The sequence below is a fragment of the Poecilia reticulata genome, linkage group LG17, assembly GCF_000633615.1.
Source record: "Poecilia reticulata strain Guanapo linkage group LG17, Guppy_female_1.0+MT, whole genome shotgun sequence".
Taxonomy (NCBI): Eukaryota; Metazoa; Chordata; class Actinopteri; order Cyprinodontiformes; family Poeciliidae; genus Poecilia; species Poecilia reticulata.
Window position 1 is genome coordinate 16,461,132 of NC_024347.1, and position 25,144 is coordinate 16,486,275.

The following is a 25,144-nucleotide window of genomic DNA, read 5'->3' on the forward strand; positions in this document are numbered from 1 at the left end:
AAACGTCCCTCCTGGCCTCTTATTATTTCTATAGCGCTTTTCACAGAGATCCCAATCTCTCTTCGCAGATTCAGCTGGCTTAGTATTAACTCACGGCCTCTTGCCGTACTTTTTAACTCACGGCCTCCTGCCGTATCTAACAAATCGTGATATATTATTAATTAGTCAGCTCGCGAAAGTGCCTGCTCAGAAGAGCTGCACCAGGCTTGCTGATATGTGGTAACTTATAACGCGGAATAAAATTCCTAAATGTTACCATCGCCAAACGGGCGGTGCCAGACTGACTAAGGTGCTTATTTTTTAGGTTGTCTGTGTTTCCAAAATGTACTAGATACCTATGAGTCTAACGTTTTGTGACAACCCCACCTTGCGCAAGGTTCTGTTTGTCAATGAGCAGGAAAGAACTTCATTTCTTTTTAGCTCTTCAAACCGGCAGCAGACAGGAAACCGATCTACAATTTAATAAGTAAGAGATAAGAGATAAATTCTCACCTCTTTTGTGTCTGGGCCCGCGGTTCTCTGTTCTGCAGCCAGTCTGAAGAGTCACCTTCCATCCTCCTTAACTTGAATCRGYTCAATCGGCACGTCGGGTGTCACCACTTTATGGAGGAATTCAAAGGTGCTAAACTCATGAATTAAGAGACGATACACAAAACTCCATTCTCTCCGGCTCACTGACAACCAGGAAGACATTTAATGCACATCTGCGGAATCACATATTACATTTTCATCATCTCATTTCATCATCTCAGAATCCAAAATGTCTTGTCTTCTGCTTCTGGCTTCGAGCATTTATACCGCTTTCAGTCTGCTGTTGTGTATTGGAAACATCTGACCAATGGCATTCTGAATCTTGCTTCTGGCTCTGTTTTACATTGAGTGTGTGTTGGAAGTTCCGAGAATTCTGGGCTGACCTCGTGGAAGTTAAATCTGCTCCCTCAGGAGGACCATTAGTCAGATTGTTAGTTCTTATCTGTCCAAACAGAGACTCTAGCTGAGTCCCTTGCCTGCCTGGATGTCTCGTACAACACCTTATTTGGTGTTGAACCAGCACAACGTAACACATTCCTTTTCAGTAAAACACATCTTAATGTGAATTAACACAACTTTTAACTATTAACATAATTATATTCCTCAACACTTTCTGTCCCTTCTCTGCCTCTTAGTTGTTCTTTGTCTGTTTGTTCATCATTTTCCATTCATAAGTCTCTTTTCTCGGCTTCACAGCCCACCTGTAACCCTGTCAATCATTGTCCATCGTCTGTCCATCCTCTCATTTTCTATTAGTGTTTTATTATTTGTCTCTCCTTCTGTCCGTCTCTTTGTCTAGCACCAACCTGTCCCTCCGGTCGTTGTTTCTCTACGACTTTAAAGGTTTTAAACTGAGCCTGTTGTTCTTACGTTGGGCCTGATTCAGACATACCGTGCTTTTATTCCAGCAGATTAAAGATCAGGATGATCTAGTCCTGACGTGACAACTCTAGAGGCCGATTGAATTTGGTACAGAAAAGCCGTGACATGGCACTTTACCACAATACCAAATCAGAAGCCAATTTGAGCCTTTTGTTGTTTCATAATTCCTGGGACGTTCAGATAAGACCTGACTGTTGAACAAACGGCTTCAAATGCCCAGAGTTGTTTAGTATGATCTCATCACTTTGTCTGATGGGTGTCAGGTAAATAGTCTGGTGTGACGGTGGTTCAGTCGTTGGGTGGAAAATCGATCTGCAGCCCTGCAGTGTGGGCTCGGTAACTCCATTTTCTCTGGTATGATCGTATGTGAGAGTGAGAAGTTACACTTAGAGTCCACATAGGGAGCAGAAGGTGTTTCATGAGTGTGAACAAGTGAGCGAGAAACAGCGCTTTGTTCAACCTAGATGAGTTAGAAAAGTTGCTAAACGTATGGACTGACTACGCGCCCCTATAGATCTAGAGGGGAAAAATGGAGAGCAGCTTAATGCTCTCTGCGTCTGTCGTGTTTTAAACTTGTAGCAAAAAGTTAAGAAAGTTGCTTCAAAGTTAAACTGACTGCTTTGCAAAAGTTTTGATACTGCTTGAATTTCTAAATTAAAAAATTACCATTCAATTGTAGCTCTGGAAACAGGAAAAGCAGGAAGCGGACTATAGAGCAAGGCATTCTGGGTAAATACAACCAAAACCAGCTCGTACGTCTAGCGCTGGAGGGGGGAATGGCTCGTGATCGTCTACCAAAGACAAAAGAGAAATCCTACAACTACTAAAATCTAACGTCACTTCATTGTTGTTTACATTTCGTGAAGGAGGAAGTTGCGCTCAGTGTCTTCTTCCTGGTGCAGCGCCACCACAGGCGAGGAGGAGAACAGGTTTTTCAATTAGTTCAGTTTGCTTGACACAGTGCAGTGTGAAAGAAAACTGCAGCAGCTGAAAATGTAACAAATGTTACAACTTTGGTGCCCAATCAAACAGAGTCTACCAGACTATCAGGTGGGAAAACACTCTTAACTTTCCCACGGCTGACTTGTAGCGTATTCCCAATATGTTTTTCTCTCCTTCCATTTTAAAAAATGTGCAGCTATGTGTTGGTGTATCTAATGCATCTGCAACCTGTGGCTCGCTAAGCCTTGAAGCTCCTTTTAATAAGTCCAAACATGATGAACTACCTGTGTTTTTTAAATAAGAAATTCAAAAAGCATTTTCACCACAGGATGACATTAATTGTAAAGGTTACAATTTAGTTCATGGTTTCATTTTTGTCTGAATTGCTTGCTTTATCATTTTTCTCCCTTCATTTTATTAATTTCAAGAAAATTCTTTCATGCTCATTTTCTGAAACCTGGAAGTTTAGAACCGTGGTTTTTTAATTTAACAATAAAACAAGGTAATTTTTTGTGTTTATTTAGAAAATACTGTTAATTAAAATACGTAGAAGTTTGTGGTTTTGATGTTAAACTGTATTAAAGTGTTGAAAGGGTATTTGTGTCTCAGAAGGCATTGTACTTGCTGTAAGAAAACCAATTGGACAGTATGAATGTGAAGGTTATTTGTCTTCCATTGAACCTTTCTTAGAAGCGTGCTGCTCGGCTTCCTGTTGTGCTCTGCTCTGATTGGTTGTTGCTTCACAATCTGGTCTCCATTACTTTAAAATGACCAATGTTGAATCTGCTTCAGCTTTTTTTTTATTCTCAACATTTTTATTTTAAGTGATTTCTTCTCATTGAATGTTGGGAACTTTCTCAAAGCCAGTTAGCTTTTAGAAATACTTTCATTTTGCCCACTTAACTTATTTAGACCAGAAGTTGCAAACTGTATGCGTGTAATTAACGGTATTCATTAAGCCATCCCCCCCGAGGAGTAAACCGAAAAGTCAAGGAGGTGACACTAAGAGGTGAGGATGGAGTAGGGGCATGTCTTATTTAGATTTTACATTTAAAAGCAGTGTTAAAATATTCATTGCACTAATTAGCAGAGTCAGATGTCAAAGTAGCGTCTTATAAGTGATAAAGCCATCAACGTACGACCGTAAGCCGACGCGGATGTACGCGGGGAAAACGGCGACAGCCCGCGGTGCGTAATCTGAGTCGCGGAGCATATTTTTTCACCGTTGCGTTGTTGGATTCATCACTCTTTCGGGGGACGTTTTGGCAGCGCATCTTTCACCGCTCGCTCCCAGCGCCCGCGCCGACTCGCTCTCGCCAACACCTGTGACTCCAAATTAGACGGATTCCATCGTGACTTATTAAAATGTGTTGTTCAGTCACGACGACTGAAGGTATTCAGTGAAAAGAGTCAATTAGACCCGGAGCTCGGTGGGGGAAATTTGCATTGATCTTTGCTCTGCTCTTGAAATGTTTTTCCTTATTTATTTTGCTCTTATTAAATCAGGCAGGTCAGCCAAGAGCAAAGTTTCTTTAGTTTCTCTTTGTTTGGCTGCACCGGAACATCACAATCATTCATCTAAATGTGTAATTTAGTTATAATTTAAACATGATTGTTATTAATGTAACTTAATCCATCCATCCATCCATCCATTTTCTCACACCCTTGTCCCTTAGTGGGGTCGGGAGGGTTGCTGGTGCCTCCAGCTAACGTTCCGGTTGAGAGGCGGGGTCACCCTGGACAGGTCGCCAGTCTGTTGCAGGGCAACACAGAGACACACAGGACGCACAACCATGCACACACACACTCACACCTAGGGGCAATTTGGAGAGGCCAATTAACCTGACAGTCATGTTTTTGGACTGTTGGAGGAAACCGGAGTACCAGGAGAAAACCCACGCATGCACAGGGAGAACATGCAAACTCCATACAGAATTGAACCCAGAACCTTCTTCTACAAGGCAACAGCTCTACCAACTGCGCCACTGTGCAGCCCTTAATGTAACGTAATGAAACAAAATAAATAATTAGCATGGTAATGTATTTTAGCCTTTTCAGACACATTCAGACTAAAATTACATCTCTGGCTTATAAAGAATTCATAACAGGACATGATTCGTGTGCAGATGCACCCATTTTTTTTCTCAGGCTTCAAGGAGTCTCTGAACTGTCATCCAGTAAATTTTAGGTCATACAAATGTTCAAACACTTCCCCAGATCTGTTTGAAAGAGATTTCTCCCCCCCGCCCCCCTCTATCTTTATAGGTTTCCCTCCTGCTGTGATTGATGCAGGAAAGGGCATGAGCGCTGAGAGCAGGCGGGCCTGGATCGAAGAGAAGAACCTCATTCTGAAACAAACATACTGGTAAGTGAGTCCTGAACTTGACTCCCTACAATTTCTGCTTATTGCCGCTGGAATATGTTTATATCCCTTTAAATTCTTTACAAATATATATGTATTTTTTCTTAACCCAAACCTGTGTTTGACAGCGAAATGCCAAATTATGACGTCATCATCCCAGTTTTACTGAAAGCAGGCATCGACCAGCTGCCCAAACACTGCAAACTCACTCCAGGTAAGCAGCCACACACCCTCTAAAACACTAAATGTTGTGTTTATTGATCCTTTTCATGGAGGCGAGTCAGTTATTTTAAGTTAAGATATTTATCAGAAAAAGATAAAAGCACTAAAGTAGGAATTAGCTCCTAATTATAAAGTTGTTGGAGCGTGTGTGATAAGCAGCTCTGGCATCATGGTGGGAATTTATAGCGGCTGCCATCTGCGTGGTGCTAAATTGGGAAAGTAAATTGGCAGATTTTTGGTCAGTTAGTAGCTGTTGGCAGGTAAATGTCTGCTCAGAGTCGGGGTTTCTACGCAGGTTGGACCAGTGCGGACATGAAATCAGGACACAAAACGTTGGATATCCTCATTTCATTCCTTGACCAATGGTCTAAATGTTGTATCAATCCATCTATCTTTGGATGGATCAGTTTATGCAGCCATCTTTTCATTCATCCACCCATCCATCCATCTGTGTCTCTTCTTTCCTATGTCTAGGGCTGAGCATTTATCGTATTGTCATTATCGTGATAAATTTCTTATGATAAGAAGTTTGATTAGTCACGATAAAAAACTATACAAAATGATTCATTTTGTCAGCATTGTTGATTTTTCCTATTTTCTCCACTGTTTGTTCAATGAAAATATCAATAAATATCAATAAATTAGAACAATATGTGTGCAGTTTTAGTGATATAAATCACACTTAATGTGGAATACTTCTCAAGAGAAGTATTTGTGTTAGTGGGGCTACAACTGCTGAGACACACAGTCAGAGCCATACAGTTACTTAAAAAAGAAGCAATAAATAGTTCTGATTCTCACTTTTATTGTTACGATAATAGTTGCACAAAATATTTGATAACATTTTTAAGTCTGTCCATGCAGGGCTCAGTTTCTGTTCACACATGCATCCATCCATCTCTCTGTCCAATTAATTGGAATCTGTGAACATTACACTTTGATTTGTTGGAACGTGCAGACATCCGATTTGTTGTGAACTGACCATTAAAGGAACTTGTACATTTTGTATCTTAGCTTCTCGCCCTGAAAGATTTTGGGTTTGTGAATCGATTGACGTCACTCATCAGGTTTTTGAGTCTTAAATTAACAGCTCAAAGAGGTGTGAGTCAGAGAGGTTTGCTATCGGAGCCAAATAACAGTAAAAACAACTTATTCAGGTGTGATTTTTGTCACTCAGACAGTTGTCGGAGTGATGTTGATGTTTCATGCGAGAATGTGTCACTGAAATATTCCTGAGGTTTGAAAACTTCCTCTCCTTTCCTTACCTGAAGGCCTGTTTGCACCAGCTCTGCCACGTCAGACAGAAAAAGATCTCTTCACAACAAAGTCTTTGACTATTTATTATTTATTAAAAAAATGCATTGTGCTGTATTTGTTTGGGTGTGAATTTCTGCTTCTTCCAAGTTGTCACACCAGCCTTCGTATTTGCAGGAGTCCCGCTGAGGCCCATGTTGGCTCACCCCACCAAGGGTGTCGGCGAGGTGATGAAGAGGTTTGACGAGGCGGCGTTCACCTGCGAGTACAAATATGACGGAGAGCGTGCACAGGTGTGTGTGTGTAGTGACAGAGAGCGACTGTTTGTTTTTCTTCCTCTTGGCACCCAACATATGCCTGCCATATTTGTATGCATGTACCTTTTGGCTGTGTGTCTATTTATTTATTTCTTAAATATGAGGTATTACTGCTGTGCACTCACTTAGCTGTGTTTGTGTGTGTATGCCTGAGCATATCCTTAAGATAAACACTAGTTCTGCTTTTACACTCTGCCTGTGGACAGAGGGAGCTAACGCTGTTAGCCAGAGAAGGGCGACGGGGAGGAGTGGAGAAAGGTGAGATTAAAGGCTGAAGCAGACAGACAAAAAGCTGCAAAGAAACAACAAATGATGGCAGAGGGCATGAGAAATATTCAGGAGACGTAAAAAGGCACAGCAAGACAGAGATTGTCATGCAAACGCCTTCAGCTGTATTGTTAATTTTAGGCAGTCATGCCAGTGAAGCTCTTTGAACTCTGTAGAATGGGAGAAAGAGAAATGAGCATGGAGAGAAGGAGAAACAGCGAGCCCTATGACGTCTCTCTGCAGTAGGTTTTACCTCAAAAAGCCAGCAGGGGGACTCGTGGTATAGTACTCAGCTAAACACTCTGTGTGTGTCTGATTGGTTTGTGTCTTACCAAAAGGATCTCCGTCTCTCCCTCTGAGACAGCAGATGAACCACAATTATTCTGCATGTTTTTGATAGTTTTTTTTATGAGTATCTGTTATTTACAGCTTAGAATCACAGAAAAGAATGTGCTCTTTATTTAGGTCATTTAAAATAAGTGCAGCTTTAAAATGAAACAAATTGTATACAGTTAGTATCTACATTGGTCAAAATTGCAGAATAACTCTTAAGATGACATGTATACTGCAATGACAAAATAATAGCTTTGCTTAATCTAATGCTACACTATGCAGACGTTCAGTCCGTGCTAAAGAAGATTCACTGCAAGCAACATTCTGAATGGTCAGAATGCACTCATTATTGTTTATCGTGAAAGTTTCATATTATAAGAATTATGTTTTATTCTGACAAGAATAAATACAAAAGAGGTTGTTGTATTTTTGGAATTGGTTCAATAAATGCAAATGTGTGCATCAACTAAATGCACATCAACTTCTGTGTGTAATTTTCATCCTGAAGAAGCATATTTAATGTTTTTAACAACAGTATTTGTGCTTGTGGAGCTTTGATTGCAAAGAAGTAATAAATATATATACATTTTAAACTTTTATTATTACAATTGTACCTTAAAATACTGTGATAAAATTTAAAGTCCATACCACACACCACTACTTAACCCTACTTGATTAGTTCAGCTTTTGGGCAAACGTTTACACTGTGTATACAGCAATGAACTGCTATCTTCACATCATTAAGCATGGGTTGACAGGGTACAAAAAAAAAACAGTAATCTCACTACAAGTGAGACCTCACGGAGGATTAGCATAAATGCTGATTGGTGCTCGCCCCACCTTTCCACCCTGTTCAGTGCATCAACTATAAACCCATCTATCAGGAACGACTCCGCTCAGTCAGTGAAGTGCGCAGCAGAGCGGAGCGCAGCAAAGATGAATGCAGTAGGGGATTACTTGTGTATAAAAAAACTATTTAAGACGCACTTCTTTTGTTTAGATCTTTTCTTTTTTGAATTTCCCTGGGAGATTTAAAAATAAAAATGAGTCTGCACAAAAAGACTGAAGCAGGAGTCACAGGATTTAGGACTTGCTGCCTTCATCCAAACAACTCCATTCATCCAAACCATAATGTGTTCCCCGATATAAACTGTATTTGATGTTAATGACCCCTCAATGTTATGCAGATGGGCATTCTGCACACTCTTCCCTGTATACTTGTATTATTCTTCTTTGGTTATTTCAATAAAGGAAAAAAAAAAAATTTAAATAAAAATAATCCATGCTTAGCCTGGCGGGGAACTAGGAAAGCCTGACAGCCCGCCAGGCTTATAATACACTGGGGGAAATCCTGGGCAAATGTGGGAGTGCCCTAATTTATTCCTCATCAGTCAGTTGTAGGAATAGAGTAGCATTTCATTTAACTTAAGTTAAATGCATTTTATTCTGTTTTCATCAGAATTTAGACATTTAAATATCCATCCGTCCCAATATGACATTTTTCCTCATGACTGCTAACTAATCTGCCATATTGAACTTCAGTCATCCTCTAATAACATATTTAGAAAAACACACTCTTTACCAAAAATGTGAAATGTATTTTTAGCAAACTTCATCACTTAAGTTTTGTGTGACAGACAAACCCAAACAAGGCTAAATTTACAAATCTAAAATCCAGTTAATTTTTACTGTGGAGTTGTCACACTTTAACATTTAACACATACTGTTAATGCATCAGTTGTTGTTCCTTTCAGTAAAACACAATGCTGTTCTTACTGATTACATATTTGCACTCAAGTTGTCAAAAACTACATGTGATAATTGGCGAAGTTCAACTTACTGTTTCACTTCACAATCACGCGGCCTGACACCAAACTGATTGTTTTGTAGACATTCTAACAAAAAAGCATAATTGCCCTGCAGCACTTTTGAAGTGTATCTGCATCTGTCCCTCGGGCGGCTGTCAAACACTCTGTAAATCCCTGTTCTTTCCTCTCTTTGGTGTGCATGTTCTCCACTCTTTCATTTGTCAGACCTGATATTAAAATCTCAGTGTTTACTTAAAGTATTGATTTCTCCAAGTCATGCAGTCATTGTTCCCCCCTCCCCACTCCACAGATTCACATTCTGGAGAGCGGCGAAGTTCGGATTTTCAGCCGCAACCAGGAAGACAACACCAGCAAATACCCAGATATCATCTCCCGCCTCCCCAAGGTAAAACACTTGAGCACAGCGTTCTGCAGCTCGCCCCTCGGGACTGTGGAGAGATAGACGCCGTCTCTGCCACGATTGTCAAATGAGGGCTTTTACCGCTGAACACATTTGTCTTTTGTTTTTGCTGCTTTTTGTCGACCTTTTCTCTCATCTTTCTCACTTGGTCGTGCTCACGTGTTGCAGTTTGAAATGTTCAGTTGGTCCTTTACCTTCCTGCAGTCATTAAATTCTGCTAGCAGCCATAAAGAAAGCTTTAATGCGCATAAAGGAGGAATTTCAAACCAGCTTGTGAAATGTCTTTGACTTTGTAATAGATGTGGAGACCGCCAGTTGTTTAACTTTAAATTGCAGCTGTGTGTCGGCTCGCCAAATTGTTGAGAAAGAGATCACAACCACCTGAGGCTTTGGCTGTTTGCCTGAGGTTATCTGAGCGCGCTCACTGCCTCGGTGCCTGCTGAGTATGTTTTTCTGCAACAGCAAGGAAGTGAAGTACCACAAACATCCAAATCAGTCCGCTCTTTCTTTTCATTCACTGGTTTTCAGTAATGTGTATATGTTCTAATCAGAGCAGATTGTCTCTTTAGAGTTTCTAAGGTTTGCCTCTTTTAGCTGGAGTTTATTACAGAAAGTTGTTTCAGAATTTGCACAAGAGAGCAGATCTTCAGACCAAACCGAAAGTTCAGTCAATTGTCCATGAAATGAGTTGATGCCACACTTGTCGGTTGCAAAGATGCCATGTCATGTGGAAAAATGTGACATTTTATTTTTGTGTTTTTAATGTTTGAACAAGTTTTTGTAGGCCTTTCACTATGCCACAGTTTGCTACATCATAAACTGTCCCACTATAATTGCAATAACCAGTAATATTTTTATTTCGGTATAAAGAGATATAGACCTTTTGTAAATAAAACTTCCCTTCATTCATCAAGTTCCTACCTTCTCTTCCTCCTCTTTATGTTGTCCTTCATTTATTCCGTTCTTCCACTCTTGTGCCTTACCTTTTTTTTCTGTAAATATTTCATCTTTATCCGCTTTCCTAACTTTTGTATGTGCGTCTTTCCCTTTTTTTCCTCACGTCCCACTTCCTTTTCATCTATATACTTCCAGTTTTTTCCAAGTTTCAAATGTAAAGCTTGTAGAAATGCTGCCATAAATCTGTAGTTAACTTTAGTGCTTTATTATTTTTTTAACTTAAAGGACTGTGTGACTGTGGAAAGTTGCCTGGAAAAGTTTTAAGTTGGTGTTAGAACTCTGAATCGGGCTTTTCCAGGCCCGGCCATGACTTGAAATAAACTCGCTCACATTAATGGTAACTTTTCTATATTGTAAGGTAAACTGCAGCTTCAACAACAGGTCAAACCCAGGACTTTCGGATTAGTCTGTTCTTGTTTTCTCACTGCTAAAAGCAAATATGTGAACTTATTTCCATATAAATGAACAAAGGTTTGTCCTAAAAGGGCAAAATTGGGAATTTACTATCAGAAATGCTGTTTTGCTCCCAAGAAATAAGTCGTGGTGAACTCTAATCAAGTAAGGACAACCTCGTAAAGTTGTTTGTGCACAATACTGAGCACTTGGTGGTGATTTGCGGGGCCAGACCCTCGTTCTGTTTGGTCTCTAAATAATCAAACAGGAAGTGGAGAGCTCAGACCTTCAGTCTGTTTTAATAAGGCAATGCAGCCTTGCTGTTTGCTCAGGCTTACCCGTGTGACTCCTAACCAAATCTATGCTTGTAGAGTTCATTTTGACTCCGCTTCTCATTTTCATACATACAGGCTTTATTTGTTCATTTCCTGACAGCACTAATAGGAGCTCTGGGAAGTTATTTGTGCAGCAAATTGTTCTTTTACTGTCTCACATGAAACACTTTCTGCTGGGTGGACACTTTGTTCTACCAGGTGGTTTAAGCTGCTGCTGCTGCTGATGATGATATGTATTCCCAGTTCAAAGTTGGCTGAGCTGCTTTGCTCTTCTCGTTTTCTTGTGTCTCCTTGTTCTTTCAGAACAGACAGACCGCTGACTTAGATTATTTCAAATTTAAAACACTCATTAAGTGTTATTTGTGTTTTTGCTTTGATCTGAGAAAATATCAGCTGTGAAAAAGGTCTACAAAGTCTTAAAGGTTTAACTAGATATTTATTTTAAAAGCCACGGGGGGACGCATAATGTTTTGTAAGATCTCTAATTGTCTGAAATATTAAAAAATAAGTTGCTTGTTTTTACTCTTTGCGTAGTTCCAGGATCAGTTTTAGAAAATAAAGCATGATGATGGAGAACTTACCTGACAAAAAAAATAAACTTCTTATCCTCAGCCTGCAGTCCAGAAATCCTGTGCATTCATGACCTGAATGCTCATGTTACACCCCTTTCTTATCATTCTTCATAACATCTGCCCTCTAACAAATCCTTCAGAATGACTTTGTTCTTTTTCTTTTCTTTTTTTTTTCCAATTCAACTTTAAAGGCAACGTGACTTATTTCCTCTCATGCTAACCTTGTTGCTCCCGGTCTCCTTGTCTCTTTCTTGCATCTTTTTGTTTAATCGTTCCCTCCTTTTGTTCCATTCTTCTTTAGAATACTTATACTTCTTATAAGTACTTTTGTTTTTTTTCTCCTCTTTGTACTCTTACCCCTTCATGTGTCTTTTTCTCTTATCCTCTTTAGACTTTGATGCCACTTGTCTGTAATTTCACCTTTTTGCCACCGCTAACTTCTCAAATATTCACCTTTCCCCTTTTCGATTGTGTGCCATTTCTCCTGGTTACTGCCTTCTCGAGTTTTTAAAATATTTTTTTTAGCTTTTGTGTCAGTGACTCTGTAAAAGTGTGTTTGTGCCTCAAAAACCGTTTCCAGGCTGGCCAGTTTTCATGGACCATTATTTACCCCCTCTCTGTTTCCACTGCATCTACCAGGCTAAAAATGGACCATGTTGGTGGAATCGTACCTCTGAAAACCAGCCCTGCTGGGCAACTAAAGCTTTTAATATTACCCCAAACCTTCTGGTGAATATGAGAGTATTATTTGTTTATCCATGTATTTGCAACAGATTGCAAATGACAGGTAGTAGCTGGTGCTTTGGAAGAAACCCAAATCTAGCCAGTAATCAGATCACACAGAGAGTTATTAGTGCACAAACTTAAGCACAAAAAATAACTAAATCACAGCAGTGGACAGATTTAAGAGCACACACAGGAGCAAAACACCAACACATCTGACAAGTGTTCAATTACAAGTTTCAATCTGTGTTTTTCTTATTTTTTTTTTGTTTTTACAAAATTTGTACATTTTTTAGTTGTTTTTTTTATTTTATTTTTATCTTAAGTGCAAAATGTACATTTTTTTTTTGTCCAATTTTGGCTTAAGTACAGCTCTGAATATCTTATGCCTTTTTTTGAGTCTGTATACTCCAGTTAATGATTAATGACTAAATTAGCTGACAATTATTCCAATAATCGATGCATCTCAATCGTTTTAGCTCTGGGTAAACAAAGTACAATGTGACTGAAAACTTCAAAAACAGAGTTCATCTTTTGACCCATTTGTTTATAAACAGAAGATCAGGTGAAGTGTATCGGTATGAGTAGCATGAGACTTTCTGTTTTACACTTCCCCAAAAATGAATCGTTTTTTTTCTTTTCTTTCAGCTTTTATCAACCAAATTGTAGCTTTCACAAAACCTCATCCTCAGCCTCCCCCTCCCTCCTTGAATTACTCAACAGGAAATAATGCAATTTAGTTAACAGTTTGTCTTTATTACCACTCTATTATTAATAGTTGTTTTCCTTTGAGAATAAGTTTTTGGTCTATAAGTGTAACATCTAACTCCAAGCACTCTGTGAATTTTGTCCCGCTGTTTCATTCATTCCTCTTTCATAACGATGTGGGGGGAAGAGTGAGCGAGTGAGTGATGCATTTAGGGGAACTGAAGAAAGCTGAGCTCGGTTACCCTTGGGGTTAACTGCAGATGGGCAATGGACTGCTATGAACAACTGTAATAGAGTATGTTCTGCAGCTTTAGAGATCACTCCTGTGTGGAAAACATTCTTTGTGGAAAGAGGAAATTAAAGGCTAAAGACTCCTTTCTTTAGACCAATTTTTTCATTAATTTTGCCCTTTCTTGCAATTCTTTCAACTTTACCATCTCCTTTTCTAGTATTACCTCTGCCTAAATAATAGCCAGAGGTAATGAGGGAAAATAAGATACTTTTAAGCTCTGAAGTATGCTGGCTTTATTTTTGGATTGTGTGGAAAAGATGTTTCATTTAAATAATGGGTTCATTTGGCCTTGAAATTATTTTCCTGTTTGTGCTGATTATGACTCCTAATTTATCGTATTTCATTTTCTCACGCTGTGAAAATAACCCCTGTCACTTGTTTCTTCTCAGAAAATTGATCACTGATCATTAACGTGGCAGATCACCGGTTTAAGAAATTGCTTAAATTAAAATTGCATCTCTTTTCCGGACGTTTCGTTGTCAGAGTAGGATATCTGCGTTGGTGAAGACCAAAGATTTCTCTTCCAGCGTCGCAGAGACGGTCTGATTAGATTCTCCAACACCTTGCTGCATTATTTTGCATATTAATAAGGGGTAACCAATTTTCCTGCAACTCCCACAGAGCCGTAAAGCTTTAAATTATGGATTAATATCAATACATAAATATTAATGCTGATCCATTAATTGGTAATTAATGCACAACTTAGCCTAATGACCTTATGGGCTTAACACGGTTTTAATATGAGACTGTTTCCAAACAACCTGTTAAAGTCTAATGTGTCTCCTGCTCTTAACTCTGATAAACTGCCTTGGATTTCATCTGCTGATTAACTCCCAGCCTCCTGCAGGCTGGAAATTTTTAACAACCACAGAAGAATCCCGCTGGACCCAAATTCATCCTCAAGATTTCCTTTAGCCACTCGGCTTGGTGCTAAAAATTAGCAGTAATGGTCAGTTTAATCCGCCCATCAGTCATGTGGTTTATCCTGGACTTAAACCTGATCACTGACTTCCTGCTCTGGGGACTAAATGTCAGCTGGTGAGACATCTTAGTTAATGCAGGCAGGATTAACGACAAACAAAGTGATTTAGGGTGAAACCTTTGGTTTTTGTTGCAGCTTTTCTGTAATGATACCCTGCTGTATGTGCAAAATGTGTTTGCATCAATACTTGTGTAGGTGTTGATTTTAGAAGTTTTTTGATATTTATGTTTTCTGTCATGTTTATATGTATAAAAAACAACTTGAACAAATAGATTTAATATCACCATGTTTCTTTTAATTAGCTGAATTATATTCTTTCTGTTCTGATCAGGCTGCAGACTAATCTGGCTAAAAATGTGATCAAACGATTCGCTTGCAAGACAGACGGAGGTCGAGCACAGGTGTCTATGTAGTCTTGTTAAATATGGAATATGATAAATCCTTTTCCGAATTAGGACAAGTATGGAAAGAATCAGCAGACACTGTCTATACATCTGTCTGACTGTCCTTGAGTTAAATTCATATCAGTTTATTTATGCAGCGCCATTCACAACTGTAAATTCAGTAAGACAATCGGATCAAAATTCAAAAGAAACAATCAGTTTAATCCATACAAACAGGTTGAAATTCATTATTTGCAATTTTTGCACAGACTAACAATTTTCAGCAATCAGAAACTTTAACTGAAATCTGACCAATCACCTTAATGTTTTTTTATTTCCTTCTTTTGTTGACCAATCACTGCAAATCAGCTGAGTTTTGGTCATAATATTGTGATGGTGATATTTATTATGCTGTTTTAAGTACATTGTAGATGGAAGATATTCCCTCCAAAATTTAGAAAAATTAACTTCAAGGAAGTTTTTTCTATTTTTTCTTTCTAGCAAATGTTTGACTTTTCAAATTTAGATATTTTCATTTTTTTCTAGAAAATATCTGAGGTTAATATAAAAATAAAATCAGTTTTTCTTTTTACTTTTTAAGGTCAAACAGCTTATTTTTTGGAGAAAATTTCTGATATTAATCTTGGCTAGATTTCTTTCTTCTTTGATCTACATGGCCCTAATACGCCGCCATAGATATTGCCATCACAATATTATCACCCATCCATCCATCTTCTTTACACTCTTGTCCCTTAGTGGGGTCGGGAGGGTTGCTGGTTCCTCTCCAGCTAACGTTCCGGGCCAGAGGCGGGGTCATCCTGGACAGGTTGCTAGTCTGTCGCAGGGCAACACAGAGACACACACACTCAAACCTAGGGACAATTTGGAGAGGCTAATTAACCTGACAGTCATGTTTTTGGACTGTGGGAGGAAACCGGAGTACCCACAGAAAACCCACGCATGCACAGGGAGAACATGCAAACTCCATGCAGAAAGACCGGGGCCGGGAATCGAACCCAGAACCTTCTTGCTGCAAGGCAACAGCGCTACCAACTGTGCCACTGTGCAGCCCAATATTATCATCATTGCAAAAAAATTTTATATCTTCCGTTCTTCCCTTTTTAATTGACCTAATAGTAATGCTTGTATGCTAAATAGAAAGTTGGTGTCACAAATCTCGTACTAATGTTTCGGTTCAACCATTTATAAACGTCTGAGGTTTTAAAACCTTCAAAAAAACCAAAACTTTTATTAAAGCAAACTTTTGTTTTAATACTTCAAAATCCGACCAAGAAAGGGCTTTGGAGTTAGTATCAGCCTGGAACAGTGGGAAATCTGGACATAAAAAAATATGCAGGAACCCTCATCTGTTCACAAGAGGAGGCATTGGTCTCATACATCTGCTGTGCTGCTTCTTCACTTATTCATGGTGTATCCCACCCCCTCAGGTGCACCAGTTCTTTTATTGTCAGAGACTGCCTTATGTTAACATTTTCTGTTTTTTTTTATTATTGTGTGAAGCTTCCTTCTCCTCCTCAGCCTCTGCACTGATGGCCATGATATACAACAATCTGGTCCTTTTTCTGGTAGATTTGCTCAAGGTTTTGTCTTTATACACCCATTAAGGTTGTTTTTTTTATTAGCCTGTAAGATGAACAAGTGAATTAACGCATATACTCTCATATTGGCAATGAAGTGAGTGAGATCTGACATCAGCAAGGCAGAGTTGCTTCTTAAGATGCTTGTTTTACACAGCAGTCTCCCTCCTGAACTGATGGTGATGCCTGCAGAGAAAACATCATTAACTGAAATCACATTATGATTACATTAGAAGACATTTCAGTACTGTAACTCAAACGCGTCTACAGTTGCAACTTTTCAGCTTCCCTGGGTAAAATGTCGGGAAGCTGATAGTCTGAAGCTCAGATTTCAAGGATTTTCAAAGCAATATCATGGATATTTCCAGGCTCATCAGCAGATGTCTCTATGGTGGCAGAAAGGGGCAATAAAACGCAAAAGGCTCAACGGAACAGCAAAAATTCACAAGAGAAGTTGCACTAAAACAGAGGTTGTGCTGAAATGTTATTCAGACCTTCTGCTTTAGCAATAATTCCACTTTAGCATATCCAACGTTTTAGCGTAGCTTCCGCTGTAGCTTATCTTCTGCTTTAGCTTAGCTTCCACTAACGCAATAATTCTGCTTTAGCATGTATTATTCTTTAGCATAGCTTCTGATTTAGCATAGGTTTCACTTTAGCCAACCTTCTGATTTGGCATGACTTCCTTTGGGTGTAAATTATATTTTAACATAACTTCTGTTGTGACTTTTACTGTTGCATTGCTGTTTATGGATTTTGTTGATCCATCTGGGCCTCCGTCAGATTCAGTTCAATATTTTCTCACATTATAATAGTTCCTGAGGCAGCATGAAGACTTTCAGTTTTCTGATGGTACAATATATTCTGACTGGTCCAATTTGTTACTGTAAATTTAGGTTTTTCTAATTTCTTACACTTTTTTCATTCTACAAATTTTTTCCTAATTGACTTATTTTTATGTTCATGCAGGTGAAGAAGGACTCTGTAGTGTCTTGTGTTCTGGACACGGAGGCGGTGGCCTGGGATCGAGAGAAGAAACAGATCCAACCCTTCCAAGTCCTCACCACTCGTAAGAGAAAGGTACGAATAAAGAGGGACGTAGGAAAGGGAAGGGAAGACTATTAAAATATGTGCTTTGTCGTAAAAAGGAAATGGTAGGAGATAATGAGAAGAGAAAGAATGTGTGAAAAGGTTAAGAAGAGAAAACAAGACGAAGACAAAGACCCGAAGGTGGAAGAGAGCGAGATAATGGAGTGAAATGATCCGACAGACTGGGGGAGATGGACAGGGGAAGAGCTGGGAAAAAGTGGTAGGAGACTGATAGGTCAGAGGCAGAAGAGTGAAATGGATCGAGAAGGGAGGCTGAGATTGGAAATGTCAGCAAGGTGTTTATTCACTCCTGATCAGAGTAACGGCCTCTTTCCATTACACCAATCACATTAGGCGGAAACGGCTCCCTTCACCCTGTCTTTTCGTGTGCGAAATGACACCCCGCTAAATTTGGGGAGGAGAAATAAGCGTGCAGATACGAGCAACGCCATGATGAAAATGGCCGAAATGATTATGTAGATGATTTTCTTTTTTTTGCTTGATACTTTTTCCTGTTATTATGCAATCATAATTATTGGTAATGATAGTTTTACGTACAACCTGATTATACATGGCAGGCTCTGGTGGTTTTTTTTGTTGTTTTTTTTACCACCACCAGCTTTTGCCGAAGTGAAACATTCGAGATGAGGACACAGGACCCGATATGCTCTAATTAAACATCATTAATGAGTCGAGAGTGAAATTAATGAAAGAAAGGAGAGGGAGAGAAGTCTTTCAGGCTTAAAGGGACGTTTTTTCTGCTTTGGCAAATAAATCTCTGTCTCTGAAGTCAATGCAGAGTGAAGAGCACAGGAAAAACAACCTTAGTGGGTTTTGGGCCACATGAGTTTGAAAATATAACAGGGAGAATAAACTTGCATTGCAGAAGTATTTTGCAAATATAATCAAACTAATTAGAGCTCCTGATCTTAAGTCAAACTTTATCTTTATGGATTGCATTCATTGTATCTCTGAAAAATGAGTTATTATACTGTTTTCAACATTTTCTAATGATATAGGTGTGCAGATTAAAAATGTCTAAGGTGTGAAATTTACAATGTTACCTAGAACGAGGCTCTGCACAAATAAGTCTTGAATAATTGCAGCTTTCCTTGATACCTTAAAAGGCCTCTTTTTACCATAAAACTAAAATACTTTTTAAACATAAATATATGGACATGTTTGAACATATTATGTATTTTCACCCTCATTCATATTGGTGTAAATGGTCATTAACTTGCAACTCGACAACAAGCAACAAGCAGAATCCAGTCAGAAATATGCACATGTGGAGAACCAAAATGGGACTTTCAGAGCTAAAATGTTGTATTAACAGTCAAATGGGCATAATATCAGATTTAATAGATTTCAACTGAAGCACATCAAAAGCTACTCTGCATTGGCAGAACCTTGATTTCTTGATTCTACTTGTTAAGCTTCCCAATTTTTGCCTGGATGTGATCCGTTTTGAAAAACCTTTGCAGCTGCTTCGTCAGAAAGCTGTTGACGAAATGCCTCTGCACACCACAACTGGCTGGTGGTGCTAAAACTGACATTTAATTAGCAGATTCCCATTCAAGACAGACTAAAATACCTCCATTTTTCCAACACGAGCAGAAGTTGTTTATCTCGGACACATGTCCAGACGTCCAGCTGCAGCAACCAAAAAACTACAGCTGTTAGCAGGCACCCTTTTTTTTCTGTTTCACTCTTGTCATTTTCTGGTCAAATACTCTTCAAACCCACAACCGACTGAGAAGCATGCAGCTTCGGGATGCACTTTTAGCTCAGTTTGTTCAGTTAGGAGTATAACAACCAAATGCTAAATAAATGAAAAAAAAAAAAAACTGACCAAAGTAGACAATCTTGGTCAAACATGTAAAAATAAAAAGCTTCAACAAACCTTCTTTCAAATAGCTCAGAAAGTGCAATTAGAAATTCTAAATATAATGTAAAACATAGAATTAAACTGAATAGATCTGCCCTTATGGATTAGTAAAATTGTCACCGATGTAGATTTTTTCCAACATTAGGACCAATACATATATTAATATTGGATTGGCTCATTTCTAATGAAGCTCGTATTGAATAAAAACTATATCCTGTAAGTTTATTGTTTTTGTTGCAGTTTTTGAAGCTTCAAAAAAAGCATCTTAACAATCTCAGGACATATCGAGCATACGGGTCCAAAAGTGTAAAAACACCACTTAACGTTTTTAGTGGCATCTATAAATTTGCTAATTCCCATGTCTTAAATTAGACATATGCTACAGCCTGTGAAATAGACGAACAAATATCTGAAGCAGGTGGTTCTGCTGAACTCGACAGCACTTCATTGTAGTCGGGGAATTTTCCAGCAGGACCGCGACAGAAACGGCTGTAATAAGTCAGAGTCTGGTGTAGGAACCGGGGTAGGGTGAGCATGATTGGAGCAAACAAGATGAGGTGCAAGAAAGGTGAGATGTAGAAGGAGGAGAGACGAGCAAAGCAAGCAGAGGAGTCGAAAATAAGACGCGCACGCTGAGGAGGTGTGATGCTTTTAAAAGGCGGAGAGGCGGTGGAAATGCTAGGTGGGTAACTTTAAAGATGAGCCGAGAACAAATCAAAGAACCCTTTGTAACAAATCCCAAGGTTGGAAGTAGAAATGTGTGGATACCATGTTCCTATTAGCATATTTTTGTCAAAGTAAAAATACTAAAGAAGTGTGCTGTTCCTCTGCAGGATGTGGACGCCTCCGAGATCAAAGTCCAAGTGTGCGTGTATGCCTTTGACCTCCTCTATCTCAACGGAGAGGTAAGGCCAAGTGATACAAATATTACCCAGAGATTTCTCAATTGTTCCTCTTGTCTTTTTAAAAACTTCCACGCGTGCGGGTGCATATATTTTTTTTATTTATTTTTGTTGCACGTGCGCTCGCAGCCCCGCCGAGACGCCGGCATCGTCCTTGAATACCAATGACGGTGCTACTGGAGGCTGTAACTGGATAATGATTGTAACGCTCATTGTAATTCCAGCTGAGTGTGTCTTGATTGTGTGTCTGTCTGAGACTCTCGACGTCTGAGAGGGAGTCTGTTCCTCTTTCAGACCATGTGTGTGCTGCAGATGGTGACTATGACTGAGTGAGGATGTGTTTGTGTCCTATTTATGCAGAATTTTTAAGTGAATTTCTTAAATCGGCTGAAGACAATGCTAATGAGTGGGTGCTCCCATCATCCTCTACAATGTGAGCTCTCCCAAGTGGATTGAAGCCAAATTGCATCATTAAAGGAGCTCCAGTAACTCTTAAATCCTGCCTTTTCAAGGCCATTTCCCTCTTAATTTGTTATTTATGCAAATGTTATCGTTTAATATTTCTTTTCTGCTGAAGCTTTTTTGTCATTGTCTTGTTTTTGTCCTGAATGATTTATTTATTACCCACTGTTGATGTCATTTAACCTCCTAAATTGAATATATGGACACAATTATTGAGTTGGACTGTTGGAAATTTTATTGAATAAATATTATTTTACGCTTCATAGGAACATGTAATGTATTTGAATATATACCTAATTGCAAAAGTATATTTAGGTCTGAACTATTCAGTTTGGAGTTTGACTCGAGTATAAATATAGAAACTAAAAATCTTGATATTTCAAAGTATTTCTCAAGATTTAGGAATAAATGAAAAATTTACATGTGTTTTAGATTAATTTAGATCTTATTCAAATATTACTATAACAGCAACAAACATTGTCCAGAAACTCTGAACCAAACAAATTAAGAAACGATGCGGATTCATCCGTCCAGCTACATATCTACACATCATTCAGTAAATTGTTTCCTCATCATCTGCCCAGCCGTTTCTCCATCCATCCATCCATCCATCCATCCATCCATCCATCCATCCATCCATCCATCCATCCATCCATTCATCCATCCATCCATCCATCATCCATTCATCCATCCATCCATCCATCCATTCATCCATCCATCCATCCATCCATCCATCCATCCATCCATCCATCTATCCATCCATTCAGGCTGGATGCCTGCACATCCAACAACGGATGTTCATCATAGATGGTCCATAAATCCATCATCCATTGATTTAGTTATTTTTCATCAATCATCTTTTAATCCATCCATTTTTACATTCGGCCATTTTTTAAAAAAACATGTTTTTTTGCCCAAACAGATTTACTTTCACAAGTGGAACAATAAAATTACTTTGGGTTTGTTTCAGATAAATTGGACATAGAGATGGAAGTGGGAAGAAAAATGTTGAACAAGGTTAAAAGGGAAAGAAGACGAGACTATAGAAGAGACAGATGTGTAGAAAGAATGCAAAATAAAATCCTAGAGGTCTGTTTCTACACACGCAGAAAGAGAGGAAAAACAGAAACTACAGCGACAAACAGCAGATGTATATATAACAACTACAAAGTACATGACATAAGTTAATACTAGATGTATTTAGTGGCAACTGCAATGTTAAAACGATGTCTATTCAACAAAACATTATCTGTCCACCCATTTGTCACTCATTTATTAAATATTTTTCCATCCATGCATCTGACCTCATGTGTCCGTCCATCTATTCAGCATTAATTCCCACACCTATCGGATTCCCCCACATACATTTAGATGGATCTGGAATTGGAAGCTCTCCAGTTCATTTTCCACTCTGCACAGTTCCTTCTCAATGCATGTGGGAGCGTCTGATTTATATTCTTTTCTTGTTGGGATGCAGGGAACAGAACTGCGCTTGCCTGTGTTTGAGGTTACATTAGAATAAAACGAATTACCTTTCATTCTGAATAATTTATCAGTGAAGTAATAGTCGTTTTTCTGCCTGATAAGTTACCAACAGCTTTTAAGTACGAACAAATTTAAATGCGTGCACTATGAATAAACATGCACATTATTTAATTAGTTATGCATACAACAAATGTGCTGCTCTTGTTCCCAAGTTCAGCTGTGGTTTATGTTTAGCCAACATTTTAAAACATTTAAAGGTCTTCAGAGAGCGTGAAAATTAATACTGAAAGTACTTAAATGGTGACAAGATAATCTGATTCTTTGCAAAATTTTATTTAAAAAAAAATGTAGATGAGCTTACTATAGCTGAAAACAGTTTGTGCACTTAAGGTTACAAGTTATGCAATCTTCGTCACATTTTGAAACTTTTGGATTTGGGGATAAACGCAAACTAAACTTTTTTTTTTTTTTTTTACTAAAAGCTCCTCTGGTGTGATGTTGTTTCTGTAACCGTGATAAATGTGTGCATATTCCTAGAAAAATACCAATTTAACCATACAGGAAGAAAAAAAATCCTAGAAAAATACCAATTTAACCATACAGGAAGAAAAAAAATCCAAAATATGTTTAAGACGTTACCTTTTTTTGAATCGAGTTAAATTTACCAGATAGACCTGTCACAGTAATACATTTTGTAGGCCAGTAAATTGTCCCAGTAATTACTGCAATAAACAAAATAGTGTTGTTTGGAGACCATTTTCAGGTAGCGACTTAATAATCCAAGTTTGAACCGATAAACTTTCTTTTTTTTTTTTAAAGAACACTTGGCACTGGGGATACTTTAAATATCCAAAATAAAACACACAACCAAAACTTAACAAATGAAACGGAAAGAAAAGACGCACATCAAAACAATCAATAAAATTCCTTTCATGGACACTGTCAACCACATTGCCCTTCGAAAAGTATTAATAATCAGAATGGAAATTATGAAACTCATTTTAATTTATTATGCGATTAACTGACTGCATATTTTGACCGACTTAGTCCCAGTTGTACTTATGACTAGATCTAGCTGTTGTACAACAGACATTTTCAGCTTCAAAAAGAAATAAAAGTCCTTGTTTACAGTTCAGAAATCCTTCTCCAATGACATCAGAGGGTAAATTTAAAGGTTTGGAGAAAAGTTTCTGCAGCCAAAAAAGAAAGCTGCCAAAAATGCTGACTGTGTGAAACCATAACCCTCAGCTAAAACCTGACCAGCCACCTGGAGCTGCGAGGTGAGGACACACGGGACACGAATAAAAGTCATCGATCGTACATGGAAAATAACCTTCTCCCAGGCCTAACCTCGCTGGGGAATAAAAAAAAAACAAAAACAAGGGCTTCTTTTTACGTTTTTCAACTGAACATCCACTGATAACTAGTTGTGAACCGGAAAGAACACTAAACATGATTTTATGGTTGAACGGAGGAAGCTTTGATATGACAAGAAGACTAAGGGCAATCCATCTGCATGACACATGTACCCAGTCTGCTTTCATTCAAGGCTGTGCTTTGATGCGGGCCACCGTGTCATCATATGCCACATTTTGATTTTAATAGCATAAACGCGACAGAAAATCTGCAGAAGCTGTCATCATATAGGTAAATACTGACTTGAGCCATACTCCATGCATGTTGTGTCATATTAGGGCACAAACATAGACACAGACACACATTTTCCATTTTAACTATGTTGCAAGGATTTGTGGAGTTTGCATCATATATCTCCTTGGATCACACAGAGCTGGATTTTAAATTAACATTTTAATTATTTACCTCGCAGACTAAATTGATTCTCAAACCTCCAAGAGATTGCATCTGTAAGAAAATCCATCTTTGTATATTCTAGGCAATGCAAAAAAAAAAAAAAAAAAAAAAAAATCACTTACATGTTTGAGACTTCATTGTTCTGGAAGACTGCATTTGCATGCTTACATTTTCCTGCAAACTTATTTCTACTGTTTCAAAGATGAATGAAAAGTTTCAATTAAAATACAATTTTAATTTCACACCAAGGCATTTAAAGAGATGATAAAATATTCAGTGGGAAAAAATGCAACCTTAAATAATTGATTTTTACAGTCACTAATGAGATGCTAATTAGCCCCTTTTATGTTAAAATATTGTACAGCTTTTAGCCAATAGGGTGGCATTTCTCCTGTAGCTTTTAACCAATTTGATGTACACAGAGACAGATGTTTAGTAGGACTGAAAGTTTTTTTATTATTATTATTGTTTTTCCCTGCATGCCTTGTAAATAACCCTTTGGCATTTAGGTGGTCTAATGGTTGTTGGTGAGACTTGGTGACCTTAATATACTTCACACTTTTCTGCATCTTTCAAAGTGTTTGTTTTGGAGGTCTTAGGACTGGTCTTTAGATAACTTTAGGTCCCCAGCTGGTCTTGTTTGTGACAGTTCCAGTTGTTTAAACCTCATTATTGCTTTGCCTTTAAATCAAGCCAGGTCTAGACGAGTGAAACTTTCTGTTATTTCCAGACTCGTGAAAACTTTACCGTTACCGAGCAACCCAAGTGACGCTATCTGCTGGAAAAGACAAGTGTGACCATCCAGAAACCACTTGCTGCATTCTTATTTATTGTGCAGGAGGCTCTACTAATGCTTTTCAAAACAGTATGGCTGTATAATTGTGCATCTATTTGCACAATGTAAATGTTGAGTTGGGTGGAGTGAGCAGCAGCAGCTTATTTGGATTAAAAGTGACAAGAGGCCCTAAAACATCTCATTCTCTTTTTAAATGCATTTTATAGATAAATTTGATTAGAATTTCTAGTGTTTTCCATTTTGATGAATATCTAACAGACGTGGGCTTGCACCACATTTTTTCCCCAGCATTATAAAAAAGCAATGGCTTATTAAAAAACATCCCACATATTGTTCAACCCGACATTGCAAGAATAAATAATAATAAAAAAAATAGTTCAGGTCCATTTATTAATCAGTTAAAATGTTTTTTATTCTATTGCAATAAA

The 25,144-nt window shown here is 38.3% G+C and overlaps 1 protein-coding gene across 1 annotated transcript in view; it reads left to right on the forward strand.

The window, feature by feature from the left end:
- The window catches only part of lig1 (ligase I, DNA, ATP-dependent), an 81,078-nt gene that overhangs the window by 34,878 nt on the left and 21,056 nt on the right, over window positions 1-25,144 (forward strand). Inside the window, exons 15-20 of the mRNA XM_008433962.2 lie at window positions 4,621-4,720; window positions 4,846-4,931; window positions 6,371-6,486; window positions 9,229-9,324; window positions 17,252-17,362; window positions 20,093-20,164. Of these exons, the coding sequence (XP_008432184.1) occupies window positions 4,621-4,720; window positions 4,846-4,931; window positions 6,371-6,486; window positions 9,229-9,324; window positions 17,252-17,362; window positions 20,093-20,164 (581 nt within the window). The remainder of the gene's footprint in view (window positions 1-4,620; window positions 4,721-4,845; window positions 4,932-6,370; window positions 6,487-9,228; window positions 9,325-17,251; window positions 17,363-20,092; window positions 20,165-25,144) is intronic.